The sequence below is a fragment of the Panthera pardus genome, unplaced genomic scaffold, assembly GCF_024362965.1.
Source record: "Panthera pardus isolate Hobbes unplaced genomic scaffold, ASM2436296v1 HiC_scaffold_20, whole genome shotgun sequence".
Classification (NCBI taxonomy): Eukaryota; Metazoa; Chordata; class Mammalia; order Carnivora; family Felidae; genus Panthera; species Panthera pardus.
This window is the reverse complement of record NW_026526766.1, coordinates 91583108-91600378: the sequence shown is the minus strand read 5'-3', so window position 1 is coordinate 91600378 and position 17271 is coordinate 91583108. Positions and strand designations below refer to the sequence as shown.

The window sequence follows — 17271 nt, the reverse complement described above, 5'->3', positions numbered from 1 at the left end:
GGCTTCTCCTGCAGTTTGACAAAGTTCCCCCCAGATGAGTCCTAGGCTTCTAAGTGCCCAAGAAACCAGCAGAGCTGCATTCCAGATCCCCTGGCACAAGGGCAAAGGTCTCGGGGGCTGTGGTGCCGAACTTGACTTTCCAGCCCCAGTCGTCTCAAGAGAGAAGGTAAGGGGGGGGGGCGGGGAGGAGATGCCAATAACCCAGGTGCTACTGTCTCATCTGGTCCCTGTCCTCCCTGGTGGCCTTTGGCATCCCAGTTTTACAGCGGAGAAAACTGAGGCTCAGGGAGTCACTGCCCAGGGTCACCTCGGGGACCTCTGGTCACCTGCTATGTCTGGAGGGCCTCCCAGAGGAGAGGGATGGGACGGCCAGGCAGAGAGTGGGACGCTTCCCAGAGGAATTCCTGTCCCTCAGGTCCGTCCCCCTTCCCACAGATGGGCCGGCCAGGGCCCCCCGGAGAGAAGGTCGCTGACACCCAGCTGTCTGGTGCCCCTGCCGCCCTCCACCATGCCCTTGGAGATGCCATCCTCGGTCCCGAGGACTCGGACCTGGTGCCCTCTGTGACCCTGGCCGCAGCCCTGGTCCTGGTGTTCCTCCTGCTCTTGGCCTGGCTGGTGTAACACAGGCCCCTCTGAGTCTGCTGCTGCTGTGGCCTCCGAGGCAGAGGGTGGGGTATCTGTTGGCCGGGCTGGGCAGGAGTCAGGAGTGGAGCTCCAGGAGCAGATCCAGGGATGGGGCTGGAGGGTGGGGGTCTGCAGAGGTGGGGAGTTGAGGGTAAGAGTGGGGGGAAAACTTGTGGCCTCTGTCTATGGCAGCCCCCGTGGGACCCCAGGAGGACCCCAAGGCCCCCCCACTGGAGAGCGGGAACCCAGGGGAGCCCTAGTCTCTGCTTTCCAACGTCACTGCTGGAGGCTCACCCCTCCAGATGGCCGCAGATGGTGGGCTAAGAGCCTGGGGCCCCAGAAAGTGCTGCAGCAGATGGGGCTCAAATCCACCTCATCCAGGTTTGCCGCAGGGCTGGAGTCCCCATCTTTGCACGACCATCCGGGTGCTGCAAATAAAGCCAGGCGATCCCTGGGAATTTGTGGAACGAAATCAAAGGGAGTCCAGAAATGAGCGTTCCAGCCCGGGCTCTGTCCACGAAGGGTTGTGCCGGTCCATGTGGTCTTGGCCCGCCACCTGCTGGCTGAAGTGAGAATTGCACCATCTGCTGTGCGATCCCTTTGGGGGTTCCTCAGGGCAGAGGAGGTGAGGGTGTTTTATTCTTCAAACTGGAAAAAAATTTGAGATTATGGATTAAGCACAAGTCCTGTTACTTAGAGAGAGCTTCTCTTACCATTTGCTATTTATCTTCATTCCTTTCATTTCTGTATCTATGATTTTACCCCAAAAATATCCTCAAGAAGGGGGAGGAGGGGGTGGGAGAGAATTGTGTACATCGGGGGGGCAGTGGTGATGGGTCACACTGCCCAGGGTCACTGGAGTCTTGCTGCACCATGGTGGCCCCGTCCTTGACCTTGACAAAAGGAAGGCACGCGTTGCTGAGGATGGGAGGGGCGTGGGACCTTCAGGTTAGGACCGGGAGGCACCAGGACCCCTCTGTCCTCATTGAACAAATACTTATCAAGACACCATGTGCCAGACACGGGAAGGTGGACGGGGCGGGGGCGCCCAGAGAGCTCGGGGCTGGCCCTCCCCGGGGAAGGGAAGGCCTCTGGGGCGAGCCCCAACCACAGACTTCCCCCCCCGGGGGTGACGTTTCTTTTCCCTGCTCCTCTGGCTTCTCAGAGTCAAAGCACGCACCTGTGTGTCCAGGCTGGTGTGCCGGGAGCGGCAGATGCCCTCTGTCCCCCACCGCTGCGTGGATTCAGCCCAGTGGAGAGGGCAGGTGGGGAGTGAGTGGGGGCTCTGGGGGCCTCAGAGACTTCCCGGGTGGAGGGGTGTGGAGGTGGATCCTGGAGGTCTGGAGGGGCCTCTTGAAAAAGTGGGGGTGGGCACTTCAGCTGGGGGTGAGGGAGCCGAGGCCTGGGGGCTGGACAGCGGCCTTCCTGACCTGTCAGCAGCACCTCGGGGCGGCTCTCGGGAGCTCTGCTTGTCAGCTGACCCCCCACCTGCTACCGGGGTCGGGAGGCCTGACCGCCGGCACAGTGACTTTGAGACTGCCCTCCTTTGTCCCACTTCACTTCCTGTCCTGCAGGCCCAGCGTGTGGCAGGGGCAGGGCTCTGCTGGGGCCACAAACTCTGGGAACTGCACCTGCGAGGAGGATCCCGTTCAGGGACCGGTTTTATAAACGCCGTGGGTTCCACTTGGGGTTTTTCCTGCCCCGGCTCCTGCCTCCCGCCCACCACCGCCCCCCCCACCCCACCGATTTCCAGGGATACCGGGGCAGCCAGATGCCTGAGGTGAAGAAAGTATATGCTTCGGGTGGGTTGCCCATCGCCAAGGGTGACACGATGGGCCTGGGGCCTGGGGTGGGGCTGGCCGACCGCTCCTGAGCAGGCTGTCAGCGTCGCTGGGGGCGGGCAGCCTACCTGTGTAGGTGTGCACCTGTGTGCTTAGTCCCCGCGGCCTCCCTGCAGGAGCGTGTGCAGTAGCGAGGTGGGCGTCCTTCCGCCCAGCCTGGTGGAGGGCCGCTGGGGGTCTGCAGGGCGAGGGAGGGGGTGAGTGGCCCGTCGAGGCTCCAGGTGGGGGTCTCCCCTGCTGCTGTTGGAGAGAGCGTGTGGGAGACGGGCCGCTCTCCGCTCTCCGGCCGGGCGTCCTTGGGGGGGGTCACGCAGCCCGCGAGGGCCGGGGGGCCGGGGGGGGGGCGACGCCGCTGTCTCTGTTCTTTTCTGCCCCTTCCTAAAAGGTCCTCCAGCTGTCCTCGCAGTTAGGTGACCGAGTGAATCAGTTCTGGCCCGGAGGGGTAGGTGAGAGTGTCCAGGGAGGGTCACGTTTCCTGAGTAGAGAGGTTTGGGGGCCTGGCCGGGCCCCCTGTGAGAGGTGGAGGCTCCGGGTCACAGGGAACCGGGAAGTGGCCGGGGACCCAGCGCGGCCATGGGGCCTGGGCCCCCGGCCACTGCCCTCCTGCCTCGTGTCCTCCGTGAGGTGGGGAGGGGAGCCGGGACAGAGGGGCACGCAGACGGCAGGTGAGCAGATGGGCCTCCTTCTTCATAACTCCGGCAGCCAGTCCTGGGGGCCAGGCCCCAGAGAGCCACGCCGAAGACCTGGCCGGACCCTCCTGGTGGATATTCTTGGGGACCCTCTCGGGGTGCCGGCCAACCCGCACTATCAGGTACGTCCTGCTCCGGGCTTGATAGGGGACAGGAAAAGGCCAGGGCGAGGCCCTCCCCGCCCCGCTGGCTAACCCCTTGCTCAGGGCACTGCTGTGACCCCCACCCACTCCGGCCTCGGGGGCCTGGCAGGGTGCCCAGACGGCCTGGGGCTGAGTCCTTGCTGGGCAGATCTGGTGAACCACTCCCCTCCGTGAGCCTCTATTTCTCGTGTGTACATGGGGACAGCGGGGAGGTCCGCACGGGCAGGTGCAGGCGGAGCCCCAAGCTGGACGCCCGGGGTCCTGGATGGGCGCTCGTCACCTGGCCCGTCTGTTGTCAGCCCTCATGTGGCAGGCGGGGACCCGAGGCCTGCGGGAGAGAAGGCGGCTGCCTGGGAGATGGACACGGTCTGATCTGAGCAGCTGAGGTGAGCTCCCTCCCTGTCTGCTGCCAGGAAGGGTCAGCGCAGGTCCCCCACCCCGGCCAGACGCCCTGGGGTTCATGTCCCCTGCCGGCCTCAGCCAGCGCCGTCTCTGGGGACGCAGCCGGCCAGCACACGGCCGCCTTGCTTGCTCAAGCGTGACGTTACATTTGGTCGCACGGTGGGACTCTTCCTGGCTCGCCGTGTGTAGGCGACAGTCTGGCTCTGTCCTTCCTGGCCGTCCCCGTGTCTCTCTAGTTTATCTTCGGCCCCTGTGCTGCCGCGTGGACGTCCCGCCAAAAGCAACGACTGAATTCTGAGTCGTGTTTTGCTGATGGTTTTGAATACGTAGAATATGTTCGATCGGGAGACCCGAGGGCATCCCAGGGGTGGGCAGTGGGGGCCTGGGAGCTGAGCTGCGGCCAGGCCCCCCGGGGGTGGACGTCTGGGGGTGCCTGGCGAGCTGGGGGAGGGCTGGGGTGAGTGAGACTTTATTTACAGCTGTCACTTTTGGTGCTTTTGGAACGCCATCCTGTGCAAGTTCAGCGGTGGGGGTTGGGGGGGGGGGGCTTCTTGTCCTGTTTCGCAGGAGAGGAAAAGGCTTTTTACAAAGTGACCCTACTTCCTGCTTGACAGGCTGGCTTGGTCCCGGCCCACTCATACCCCAAAGCTTCTCGAATACGAGGCGGGCAGTGGGATCCAGATCCGCCCTGCCCTGAGGGAGCTCCTGGTCCGCTGGGGGAGTGAAAGTCCACCAAACTGCGGGGTGGACAGGGGCAGGACAGACGGACGGATGGACGGAAGTGCACCTGGGCTACGCGGCACACGGGGGCAGGCTCAGGTCCCCAGCTTGGGGACCAGGCATGCCTCCTGGCCATGAGGGGATACCTGAGCTCAGTGCTTAGAAACACGTGGGGCCAGCCAGATGGGGAGGCCGTGGGGAGGGAGGTCCTTCTGAGGGCCCCAGGGTGGGAAGTGACTTGGTCCCGGGTTGGAGGAGGCTGTGACCGGCAGGTGTGGCTACAGCATGAGCCCGAGCGGGGTGCCAAGGGACAGCAGTCAGGCTTGGAGGGTGGGGGTCCGGCCTCGGACGCTCAGACCTGGCCTGTGCGCAGTGATGCTCGTAGATGCCGCACGTGTGCCCGTGTGAAGATCTTATGTCCCTGTGGCTACACGGCCACAGCTCGTCCTGTCGCCCTGGACGGCCACATGTATTTGGACCTACGGCTGCAATTTCAGGGGAAGAAGCAGCTAGGGTGCCCGCCCTCACCCACCCCTGACCTTTGAAGGCTTCGTCTCGGGTGTACCCAGAATGTCTGTGTATTTGCAGAGCTTGGCTCGCAGCAACTCTGTGACCCAGGAGACCAACAGAGGCCTGGGGTCTCACGGGCTTTCCTCTGTGGGAGACGACAGATTAGCTGCCCAAGCAAGTGGCTCTTCTGCGAAGCCGGGCTCCTTCTTGCCGGTAACGATGGGATCTGCTTTTGCAGGCCTGGAGGATGAATATCCAGTTCCCGCTGCCCCTAAAGGGACTGGCTGGTGGGCTTGGATAAAATGGGGGATTCGGACCTTCTGGGGCACGGTGGCGAGGGAAGGGACTACCGGTTGTGGGGGTCAGGGCCCCCCCCCCCGCCATCCAGAACGTTCACATCGTCCCCAGGAGCAGCCGAGCTGCAGGTGGGGCTGAGAGTGGGCAGGGGGCTCAGGGATCCTGTCCCCTGGCTGGGACGTGGAACCCGGCTTCCGTGTGTCCAGGGGGCGGGGAGCCGCGTTGCACTTGAGTGTTCTAGTGTGGGGGTGGGGGGGCAAGGATGCCCGCTCCTGCCTCGCCGTCTTCCATTTCACAGACTCGTATTTGTCAGGATAAAGGTTGAGTGCCCTCCGGACCCCTGTTTCTGAGAAACTGCCCGCTCCCGCCTTGGCCATGTCTCTTCCTTCTTTTCAAAGCTCAGACATAAGGCCTCGGGGCCAAGAGCTCCGAGCATGCGGGCTGGCCCCTGAAAGGCAGGCGGGTGGCCCCCAAACCTGGGTGGAGCCAGCCCCGCGCCTCTCTCCGGGCAGCTCCCAGATGCTGGCAGAGGGAGTCCCTGGGCGGCTCGGAGGCCACGCCCCCACCCACGACAGCCCTGGTAGAAGTGAGGAGGCTGGCTGACGGCTGAGCATCCCCAGGAGGACCCGGCACTTTGTCTGGTGCACCCCGAAGACCTCGTGCTCCCTCCTCGGGGAGGGCAGGCCGGGTTTGGCCCGGTTAGAACTGCCCACAGCTTCTGCGACAGGTTGAGGGCAGCGGCCTCGCTGTGCGTGGCCTCCTGATGCTCGGCCCTCCCCCCACCCCAGGTCGGCCAGCCTGATCTTAAACTTGAGGACCCGGAACACACCCCCCCCCTTCCTGCCTCTGGGAAGCTGAGCTGGCCTTTCCTCGGGTGGGAGGGCGCTGCAATCCTGGTGGCCACTGGGGGAGCAGCGGCCTGGCCTGGGGGAAGGGCTCCCGGGCCGGCCACAGACTGGGGGCGCAGTCCTGCCACACCGGGCCCCCTCCTCGAGCTCCTGTCCACCCCGTCTCGGCCGGGGCTGACCTGCCCGTGCGGGACGTGACGGCTCGGGAAAGAACACTGGGCCCCAGAGCTCGGAAGGTGCTAGAGAGAGAGACAGCGAGGCGGTCGGGGGAGGGTCTGGTCCTGCCGAGATGGACGTGGGTGCCCACACGGAACCACGGTGGCCAGACCGTGGGCTCTGCAGGTTTCGGTCCTGCCCTGTCACTTTCCAGCTGGCCCTGACCGTGGGCAGGCGCGCCTGCCTCCCCCCACACGTCTGGTGCCTCAGCTGGGGTGGTACTCTCACCCCCCCACTCGGGGGGCGTCGGAGAGGATCGAATGGGTTCACACAGGGAGCGCGAACCTTGAGCCACAGCCCCGTGGAGGTGTCTGCAGGGGAGGGTGTCTCAGATTCCAGGGGAGTCAGATGGCCTTTTTACTCATCTGCACGTGTGAATTTGCCTACAACACACGTGAATGGCGGGGGCCATTTTCGAAAAGGTTAAACGGTTGCTTTGCACAAACTAGAATCGTCACCCGTGTGTTGCCTACGTGGTAAAAAATGACGAAAAGTTAATAAAACAGAAAACTCTGCATCCGTCGTCCCTGATGGGAGGCCAGCTGGCTGCAGGGCTGGGGATGGAACGGGCCCGGGGGGGGGGGGGGGGGGGGGCGGGGCGTGGCAGGGGCTCCGCTGGTCGCGGCTCTGCACGTGCGGACGCATCTGTGGGTGCACGACGCCTCTCAGCAGGGCGCGATGAGCGGAGGAAGGGGTTCATGGAAGGGCCGGGTCTTGGAGGGTGTGCAGGATTTTACCAGTCGGGGAGCAGAGATGTGCACGAAGGGAACAGCCTGTGTGTGTGCACGCACGGGTCCCTACACACACACACACACACGGTCCCTCCGTATATGCTGGGGGTGGGGTTGCCACCTGACAGGAGGGGAAACTGGAGAGCAGGTGAGGCCAGTCCGCTGGCAGGCGTGCAGACTGGACGAGGCCCGCAGCGTGATGCAGTGTGGACTTTGGAAGCAGGAACCTGAGCCGAGAAGGGTGACTCGGTCCCAGCATCTCGCTGGGCAGGGGCCATCGGAGGGACGGTTCACCAAGAGAGGTCTCAGTGCACAGTGGGCGGTGGGCGGGACGCTGGGGACAGGCTTCACCAAGTCCTCAGGTCTCAGTGGCGGCTCCTGAGTAGGTCGGGGGTTCCAGAAGCTTACAAACCCCTCTTCAGGCTTCTTCTCAGACACTGTGGGACGCCGGCACGTGGCCCTACCCCACAGAAGTCACCCAGCTTGGGAAAGCCTCCAGACAAGAAGCTCGCACATTCCTCTGGTTTGGGGCTAGAGATATCCTCCCACCCACAGGGCTGGAGGGGGGCGGGGGACTGCTTTGTCAGGCTGGGATGGGGGCCAGCCGAGCCCCGGGACACGCCGTCCCCTGGCCTGGCCTGGCCTGGCCTCCTGGAGCAGGGCCCGTGCTGGCAATGGCATCTGAGCCTGTGTTCCAGGCGAGGCTGGGACAGTGTCCTCAGGACACAGCTGTGCCCAGCTGTTTCCCGAATGACATCGTCCAGAAAGTCCAGCCTCTCCCCGGCAGCTCTGCTGACCAAGGGACACAGGTGTCGGGGCCCTTTTGGGGACCTATGACCTTTGGGGTAACAGGACAGAGGCCAAGACCTGCCTGGCTCGCAGAGTTTCGGGAAAACTGTTGACTCCCTGAGGGCTCCCAGGTACGCTCGGGGGCTCGGAAGTATTGTCCACGGCCCAGCCCAGGGGATGCCCTTTGCTCAGGCTTGTAAAGTTAGGGGAGGAGGCCCTGTCTTCCGATGGAAGAGCTCATAACTCCCTCGTCATGGCCACCTGGGTCCCCCACAGAGAAATGCCAGCAGCCTTAGAAGAGTGGTCCCAACCTTGAGGTCCAGCCGGATTGGCCAACGTGGGCACTGGTCCCTCCTGGAATGCAGAACGTCTGACTGCCGCTGCTGGCCTCTGCAGAGGAGGGATCTGCAGACGTCCTCCACTCACCGCTGCACCCACTCGCACTGGAATATAAGCTTCGGAGGGCAGTGATGTCACCCGTCTCCTTCCCTGCCGTATGTCTGGTGCCCCAGCAGTGCCTGGCGTCTCGAGGAGGCTCAATGAATATCTGGCGAATGAATACATTCACCAATTACTAACTCATTTGTTGACGATGGCAGAGTTTAAGTGCACGGACCCTGGAGCCAGAGGGTCCTGGCTCCGAGGTTTGAGTCTGTGATTGACCGGCCCTTTATTGAGCGTCCCTGTGCCTCAGTTTTCGCTCACGTATAAAATAAAGGCAAAAGATTTCCGTTCTTCTTAGTATGAAAAGCCGCTACAAATTCGGGATAGACTAAAAGATGTCCGTCTTGGATGCTATCTTCCGTTGGCTAGGGGGCGCAGAATCTTCGGGCCAGGATGGGAAAAGGGGGTGCCCCAGGGAGGAACGTGGCGCACTGAAGCTGGTTGTGCTCTGAGATGTAGGGGGATGAGGCCACCAAGCCACCTCTGGAACAAAAGCCTGGATGCATTGTTTGTGAAACCAGGGAGCACCGCAACTGGGAGGCACAGACCTCCCGAGCAAAGCAAACTGCTGGCCCGGAGCAGAGTTTTATCAAGGGTGGCATCCCAGCGGGGAGTTTGGGGGCTGGATGGTCTTGAAATGAGGAAGCGTAGTCCCAGGAGTCTGGCTGCCGCTGATTGGCTGACCGCAGCAAGTTGTCTGCCGCTGATTGGCTGACCTCAGCAAGTTGTCTGCCGCTGATTGGCTGACCGCAGCCAAGTTGTCACCAGTAGGTTGGGGTGGATTTGAAGCTGGTTCTGGTGTTAACTGGTTTTGATGGCCAAAGAGCAACGTGTCCTCTCTTTTTGAATTTTTTAAATGTTTATTTATTTTTGAGAGAGAGTGTGTGTGTGTGTGTGTGTGTGTGTGTGTGTGTGTATATATATATATATATATATATATATATATATATATATATATGAGTGGGGGAGGGGCAGAGAGAGAGGGAGACACAGAATCCGAAGGAGCTCCAGGCTCCGAGCTGTCAGCACAGAGCCCCATGGGGGGCTCGAACTCATCAGCCGTGAGATCACGACCTGAGTTGACGTCAGATACTTAATTGACTGAGCCACCCAGACACACCTGTCCTCTCTTTTTGAATACGGGGACTTGAAACTTTTCTGTTCTCATAGGTGGATTGGAGCATCGTATTTTGGCTCCCTTTGGGGCTAGGGACAGAAGACAAAGCGCCGAGCCTGGCCATGCTGGGGGTGAAACAGAAGACCACCTCCATGAATAGGGGACTCCCAAGTCCCCCCTCGCTGTAAGGGAAACTAGAAAAATCCATCTGTTCTTTAGGTGTCACATCAACAGTGCTTATCTCAAGCCCTGGTGCCGAGGCCGAGGAGGAAAAATACTCTGGGAACCCATAATTACAAGCTGGCCCCATGTGTGTGCAACCTGAATTCACATCCCCTCAAGTATCCCCCCAACCTCAAACAAGGGATTTGCGGTTAAAGGGCTCTGAGGCTGGGAGAGCCCTAGGTGTGCAGGAGAAGCAAAGGCAGGCACTTTCCAAAGGAAGCTGCTTTTCTGCCAGGCCTCTGGGAATTTCCACAAAGTTCCACAGCAAATGAGCAGTTCAGAGTCAACATTCACTAAAAAATGAATGGTGCCCATTCATGGTGCCCGAGGAAACAAGGCACCATGAGCAAAAGCTGGCAGAAACAATGGGCGGTAGAATCAGATCAGAAAAAAAAAATCAGATATTAGGAATAGCAGACCTAAAACACAAAACGAACATGTTTTATAGAAGAAACGAAGGGGGCTTGAATACATTAATAAAGAACAAGCATTCTCCTAAAAGTAAAACAAAGAACAAAACAGAACAAAACATGGTACTTGAAATTAAAAACCAGAGGATGGTTTGAACATAATCAAAGAGAGAATTACTGAACTGGAAGATAAGGCAAAGGAGGTTAGGAAAACTGTACTCCTGAGAAAGTAAAGACCTGGGAAACGTGAAACAGCATGGAAAATAAAGTGAGCAGGTACATGGGTCACCAAGTGGGGTTTTGACCATTGAGGAGAGATAGAATAGGGACAGGGCTGCATTTGAAGAGAATTAAGGCGGGAACTGTTTCAGATCTAATGAAAGACAGCCACCTACAAATATAAGAAGCCCAATGTATTGCAAGCAAGACGAGTAGAAAAGGGGTCCTCACCTCATCACTTCAGAGGAAAATGATGAACACCCAAGAGCAGAGAAGGCTTGAGAATGAGTTGGAGAGAAAGTATAGATTACCTTTTCAGGAGCTTACCCTTCAGCAGCAACAGGGAGCTCTAAAAAAAAATAAATAATAATGTCAAAACACAGACAGCAAATGACTGTCAAGCTAGAAGTCAATGTTAGGGAAAAGGGGCCAAAATCAAGGCAAAGAAACATCAAGAAACTGTCCCATGGATGACGTGTACTTGAGGAAGTTCTAAAGGACATATCTGAGGCGGAAAAACAATGAACCGAGGCTGGGGGTGGGGGTGGGGGAGGGGAGCATCAGAAGGGAAGAGAGTCAAAGGGAAGGCTGTGTAGATGGGCAGATTGGAACACATAAAGATGATAGCAATGTAGTGTGGGCTTTGAATGAAGACAGGGCAGAAATACAAGGTAATATGGCCTTTAAGTCAGGAGGGGAGAAACTGGAGAGAAGAGGTTCTAAGTCCTGTAAGGCTTAAGAGGAAGATAAAAGGATTCGGTTTGGCTAGAAATGAAAAGTTTGTGCAAATACTGGGCCAGGGAAAGTTGGAAAAGACTCTATTTGTACCAGAAAAAAATACACTTTGTCAAAAAGAACCACCAGACCCAGTCCATTACTTAACGATTTTTTAAAAAGCTTGATTTATTGGAAGACATAACTGTTCTTACCTTGAATGCCCCTACTAACAAAGACCTCAAGATATAGAAAGCAAAATTGGGCAGAGCTACAAAAAATAACCAACTCACTGTTTGAGTGGGAGATTTGTTTTTGTTTTTGTTTTCTAAAGTTTATTTTTGAGAGGGGGGAGGGGCAGAGAGAGAGGGAGACACAGAATCCGAAGCAGGCTCCAGGCTCCGAGCTGTCCGACGCGGGGCTCCAACTCATGAACGGTGAGATCATGACCTGAGCCGAAATCAAGAGTTGGATGCTTAACCGATTGAACCACCCAAGTGCCATGTCTTTTTAATTTTCTTAACGATGGCTTCTCGGGAACCAAAGTTTTAAATTTTGATAAAATCTAGCTTACTAATTTTTGTCTTTGATGGCTCACCCTTGTGCTGTCCTTCCGAAGGACGTTTGCCTACCCGAAGGTCACGAGGATTTTCTCTTGTGCTTTCCGCTGGAAGCTTTCGGGGTTTTTTTGAGTGAATTTGGGGGTGTGGTGCAAGGAACGGGTTGAGGTTCGTCTCGTTGGTGCCAGCACCCATTGTTTTAAAGGCTGTTTGTTCCTGGGGCGCCTGGGGGGCTCAGTCGGTTAAGCATCTGACTTCGGCTCAGGTCATGATCCCACAGTTCGTGAGTTCGAGCCCCGCATTGGGCTCTGTGCTGACAGCTCAGAGCCTCCCGGGGATTGTCTCTCTTTCCCTCTCTCTCTGCCCTCCCCCACTTACTCTCTCTCTCTCTCCCTCTCTCTAAAAAATAAATAAACGTTTTTCAAAAAAAGCTGTTTTTTCCTGAGTGGGAGGTCTTATCACCTCCCTCTCCGTGATGACGGCATCTACTTCGTAAGCCAACGAGCTCAACTTGCTGGACCTCCTACAGGAAGCGGACGGTAAACACGTTGGGCCAGTTACAAAAACCCACCAGCCACATGCCCGGGCATAAAGCCAGTCTTTGCCCATTTTTTACACACTGGTGTCTCACAGAGTGACCTCAGGACCAGGGGTCAGTAATAGCTTGAAAATTAGGAAAGAAGGCGTCGTCAGGAGTCCAAAGCGAGGACAGTCATGGTGCCTGTCTCAGAGGGCGGTGGAGAGGCCCGAGTCAGGACATACAAAGCAGGGCACCCAAGTGTCCGGAAGGCGCCGTGCACGCCGGCGGCTGGCCCTTTTTTCCTACTTAAAAAATGTTTAAGGTTTATTTATTTATTTTTGAGAGAGAGAGAGAGAGAGAGAGAGAGAGAGAGGCAGGGAGGGGCAGAGAGGGAGGGAGGACCCCAACCAAACAGGCTCTGAGCACAGAGCCCGATGCAGGACTCAGACTCACGGACCACAAGACCACGACCTGAGCCAAAATCAAGAGTCGGACGCTTAATCAACCGAGCCCCCCAGGCGCCCCGGGCGGTTGGCCTTTTATTCCCTCTGCCCCCTGCCCGTCAGGCTCCGTTGCTGACTCACGAACCGGTTTACGTCCTGGTGCTGCCTGCATGGCCGGTCATGCACCAGGCTTGGTGGGGGGGCTCCCTGAGTTCCCGGTCAGCAAGGACGACACCAATGCCTCGCCGGTCACGTCTCCTGCGTGCTCACAGAAGGACGCGGTGCCCAGTGGCTTGGGTGGTCCACAGCGCAGTGCCACATTGTGCCATCGCACAGCAGGACGAGGGGGGCCGTGAGGGGCAGCGGAAAGGACACAGAGCTAGGAAGCCCCACCGCAAACAGGGTCGAGTCCCAGCTCGGTCGGTGTGAGATGTCAGGTACCCTGACGCTTCACTGATCCCCAGTTTTCCAACCTGTGCAATGGGGACAGCCGTGGTGGCCGGGATGGATGAGGATGAGGAAGCAATCCCAGGTTCGAGAGCCCCTTCTCGGCTCTAAAGTCCGTCATGGGGGCCGATCACACGATTCGTAGGACGTGGGCGTCGTGGGGCCCCATACGGAAGGGCGAGCGTTGGCAGGAAGCAGGATCAGCTGGCCTCTGAGGTTGTCTCTTGAGTTGACATCTTGGGTTCTGCCATTCTGGGATTTCTGGAGCCCGCTGGAGGCCCCAGGCCAGGGACCGCCCCGCCGCCCGGCCCCTCCCCTTCCAGTCCCAGAAGTCAGGGCTGTTGGTCTGAGGCAGGCGGCTTCCCGGAAGGAGCCCAAGCTGATAAGGCCTGCTGCTCCGAGGCCCGCTACCTCGGGCAGGGGGCCGGGGTCTCTGCAAACATCTTCCAGATGTGGCCGCAGCTACTCGACAGCCTGGCTCTGGCTGGGGCCCGCAGCCAGCAGACTCCTGTCAGCCGAGCTATTAGGAAAACAAACCCCAACGAAGGCACCAGGGGCCCAGCTTCTCGGAAGGGAGAGAGGGCGACCGGGCTGGTCATGTAGCTCTAGGCGCTTGCTGGCCCCTTCCTTCTCTGCGGCCTCCAGGCCGGACAGCCCAGCCTGCCCAGCCGGCCCTGAACTTGGGGTGGTCACGGCCGTCGCTGGCTGCCTCCTGGGTGGGGAGTCTCAGTGACCCCTGCCCAGGGCTCCCCGGATCCTCCTCCGAAGCGCCCGCGGGTCGTGATGCGGACCTCGTGACCCCGCTCACCCCAGCCCGGATGGCGGCTTGACCCCATGGTGCCGGCTTGCCATCAGAGTGAGGGTCCGTGCGCCTCTGCCAGCCTTCCCGAGCAGGACAGGTTTTCGGCAGCCTGGGGGAGGGGGTGGTGGCTGTGGGGGAGGTGCCAACACGGCCACTGTGTCACTGGACGGCCCCAGCAGGATAAGCAAGGGTCTCTGCTTCTGGAGACGTTGGGGGCCGAGGGTCGTCCAGGGACCCACGGCCCACGGCTCCAGAGCCGTTTCCCACACTTGGCCCCGCCATCCTGGTCCTGGAGTGCAGGTCAGCAAGGGGTCAAGGCCGAGGCTTCTCAGGCTACCGACTAGCCCTTTATCAAGTGTGGGCTCTCCAAGGGGCCAGGAGTCTGCCCTCACCAAGACATGGAAAAGCCCGCCCATTTGTTGGCAAATATTGGTTAAGTGTGCGTGGAGAGTCACCCACGTCCACCTACGTTCCGCTATGGCAGCAACAGCCTCCCGGCCCCCGGGCACCCGGCCCGCGCCCCGTCCGCCCGGCCCCCGCCGCTAGCTCTCGCGGCCACAACGGCCCCCGCGGTGCCCAGACAGACCCCGCTGACCTTCCGCCCTCTCCCTGGACCACCGCTCCCTTCTCCTTAGGTCTGCGAACGGCACACGTTCTGCGGGGTCTTTCCCGACCCCCACCCCCTCGCTCACCTCTGTCTCTGCTTGTGCGAGCCGGGGAGGCAGAGCCCGGGCGTGGCTGGCTCCCCGCGAAGCCCCGAGGTTGGGAAAGCTGCTTGGCAAATGTGACCGGCCGGGAAGGGGGTGATGGTAAAGTGAGGCATCGGGGCGAGACAGAAACCCCAGAGCAGCACTGGCGACGAGGCACAGAGGCGTGGGCCATCCAGCAGCCCTTTCTCGAGCAAGGCCGCACCCCGAGGCCAGCACACGCCTGCCTCTGAAGTCCTGTTCATGTGCTGGGTTGACCGCAGCCCTCCCCCCTCCCCCGCCCACCCCAGCTCCCAGCGAGGGCAGGAGAGCCCAGGGCGGCCTCCTCCTCCCTCCACCTTTGGACCTTGAGCACGCCAGGCCAGGCCCATCTATGTCCCTCTTATCCTGGATCACATGCCGGCGACAGAAGCCGGGACGGTCGAGCCGGGCAGATCCTTCTCTCCAGCCGGGCAGCAGCGGTTCTCTGGGAAGGATGCAGGGGGTCCGGGGAGGCCCAGGGCCTAGAGGACGGTCAGACTCAGAACCGTGGACCGGTGAAGCCGTCACAGACGAGTCTCAAGAGCCAGGCATCTGCAGGCTCACACGGTTCAGTCCACTTTGCTTTTCTAGCTTCCGTCTCAAGCCCGCCTCTTCCAGGCAGCCTTCCTCGCTTACTTCCTTGATCCATAATTCTTAGTCCATAATAAACATTTGGTTTGAAGCATTTCATTTTCTTGCCATTTGGTGCCATATCTGGGGTGCGTGTCCCCTGACTGTAAGGGTCCCTCTACTTGATTGCCTGCTACCCTCCGGCTCGCCCAAGACTACTGATCACGAAAACAAGGCCAGTTATTTAAAGGCCACTTAAACAATACCGTGCTAAGCGCTTTGTTTTCAATCACCTCATTTAACCTTGGCAACGCCCAGGTGAGGCAGGCGCCTTACGAAGGAGGAAACTGAGGCCTAGAGGACCAGCAGGGTGCAGGGGGCTTGCCCGAGGTCCCAGAGGGAGATGGAGCCCACGCCTGTTTCCTCACCTCCACACCGGACCTCCCGACCCACACTCCTGCTTCCTCTTTCTGCCTTGTTTTCTTTCCCAAGACCAGGGCAGCCAGCATCTGACTCAGTTCACCCCCTCCGGCCTGAGTGCAGCAGCGGGCGAGGCTGCTGTCCCCGGCCAGAGGTGAGGAAACCTGCTGCAGAGGTGGGACCACACGGGCCCCGGGGCGCCGAGCCGTGAGGGATCCCCGGGGGGCGCCCAGCGAGCTCTGGCCACCGGCTAACCGGCCAGCCGGGTCCCCCCGCCCCCGCCCCCACGGCCTTCCTGCCGACTCTGCAGAATTGGCCTTGCCCACATACCTGGCCCTCCTCCCTGCGGGTCCTCGGCCAAGACCCTGCGGCTGAGCCCAGGGCGAATTCCTGCGGCAGCTGCCGCTGCTTTCCCGCTTTCCCTAACTACAATCGCAGCCCGCCAGCCGGCAGGGATGAGGCAGACGGGGAGCTGTAAAGCCTTTTTAAAAGGGGCAATAAAAGTTTTGGGTTTCAGATGGTCTTACTGAAGAAGAGAATAACAGAGACAGGAAATGTCGGTAGCAGGCAAAGGCCACGGGCACACAGACTGCCCTCAGACCAAAACACCTCCTTCTGAGCAAACAGAGGCCGCTGGCTCCCCGGGCGGACCCCGCCCCAGCTCCAGGGAGGCGGAGGGGCCCCTACGATAGACTGTTTTGTCTGCGTGGTTGTAAGTGTTTATAATACTTCTGCGTTTGCCTTTTGCCGCTGGGGGTGTGTGGCTCCCCCTGCAGCTGAGCTCTGTGTGTGTGCACGTATGTGCGCACGGGCGTGCGCGTGTGTGCCTGGGTCGGGGGCACCGGTGCTCAAGCGGGGGCACTGCTCCGTGCCCCTTGCTCTGCGGGGTCTGGAGGCCGCGTCCAGGCGCAGGGAGGCCTTTGTGCACCCCCAGCCCCCACGGTGCAGGGAGGATGCGGCGAGCGGAGAGGGCGCGTCCTGGGCGCTGCAGCCCCTCGGCCCGCGGCCCATGCTCTCACTCAGGACCCCCCAGCCTGCACGTCCAGGGAGCTGTCCCGTTCCTTCGGTTTCTGGCAGACGCGCCGTCCCGTGCGGTAGGCGCCGGCCGCGGCCGCGGGGATAGGACAGGGCGCCGCATCGGATTTGAATCTCAGATGAGCGGCGACGCTTGTCTTCCTGTAAGTGCGTCTCACGTGAATAGGTCCCAAATACCGCGTGAGACACACGTAGGCGAGATCATCGTTTTTTGTCTGAAATTCATGCGTAACCAGGTGCCCTGCATTTTATCTGCAACCCTCCACACGTGGCTTCTTACATTTTAGATTAATGCCCTGTGGCCATGTGTGTGGCGGGCAGTTGGCGTGGGAATGGTCTCATCATCTCCATCATTTAAAGTTTTTTTTTTTTTTTAATGTTTACTTGGTTTTGAGAGAGAGAGAGAGAGAGAGCATGAGCATGAGCGGTGGGGGGGGGGGGGGTGTTAGAGAGAGAGGGAGACCTAGCATCCGAAGCAGGCTCCAGGCTCCGAGCTGTCAGCGCCCAGCCCGACGCGGGGCTCGAACCCACAAACCGCGAGATCATGACCTGACCCGAGGTCGGACGCTAGTGGACTGAGCCCCCCGGGCGCCCCCGCCTCGCCTCCATCATGAAAGCAAGTTCTACTGCACAGGCTGCTCTGGGGCTGCCATCATCTCGGGCTCGGCTTCCAGGCACACGCTGGAGTCGGGACTCAGGCTTCCCTCATCAGGGCTGGCTGGAGGTGAGTCCCGTCCAGAGCCCCAGGGGGCCTGGGGGGGGGCCCTCGGAGGTCCCTCCTGGCACCGGGTGCCATGACCGCTGGAT

General features: G+C 59.9%; 1 protein-coding gene across 2 annotated transcripts; it reads left to right on the top strand.

Annotated features, from left to right (window-relative positions):
• Nucleotides 1–1791: 1791 nt before the first annotated feature.
• Nucleotides 1792–6798, top strand: LOC128778664 (uncharacterized). 2 transcript variants are annotated; one of them, XM_053908529.1, is made up of 5 exons: nucleotides 1792–2297; nucleotides 2851–2907; nucleotides 3168–3276; nucleotides 3597–4066; nucleotides 5746–6798. In XM_053908529.1, exons 1-4 carry the CDS (start codon nucleotides 1839–1841, stop codon nucleotides 3680–3682), a joined length of 711 nt encoding a protein of 236 aa, XP_053764504.1. In that variant the 5' UTR covers nucleotides 1792–1838; the 3' UTR covers nucleotides 3683–4066; nucleotides 5746–6798. The 2 variants fall into 2 exon arrangements, with proteins under 2 accessions (XP_053764504.1, XP_053764503.1); XM_053908528.1 differs by having other exon boundaries at nucleotides 3168–4066.
• The last annotated feature ends 10473 nt before the right edge of the window (nucleotides 6799–17271 follow it).

Coding starts and splice junctions, on each gene's coding strand:
- LOC128778664 (XM_053908528.1), top strand. CDS start 1,839: ATGCCCTCTGTCCCCCACCGCTGCGTGGATTCAGCCCAGTGGAGAGGG. Junction 2,298..2,850: donor GGACCGGTTTTATAAACGCC/GTGGGTTCCACT, acceptor CCTTCCTAAAAG/GTCCTCCAGCTGTCCTCGCA. Junction 2,908..3,167: donor ATCAGTTCTGGCCCGGAGGG/GTAGGTGAGAGT, acceptor TAACTCCGGCAG/CCAGTCCTGGGGGCCAGGCC.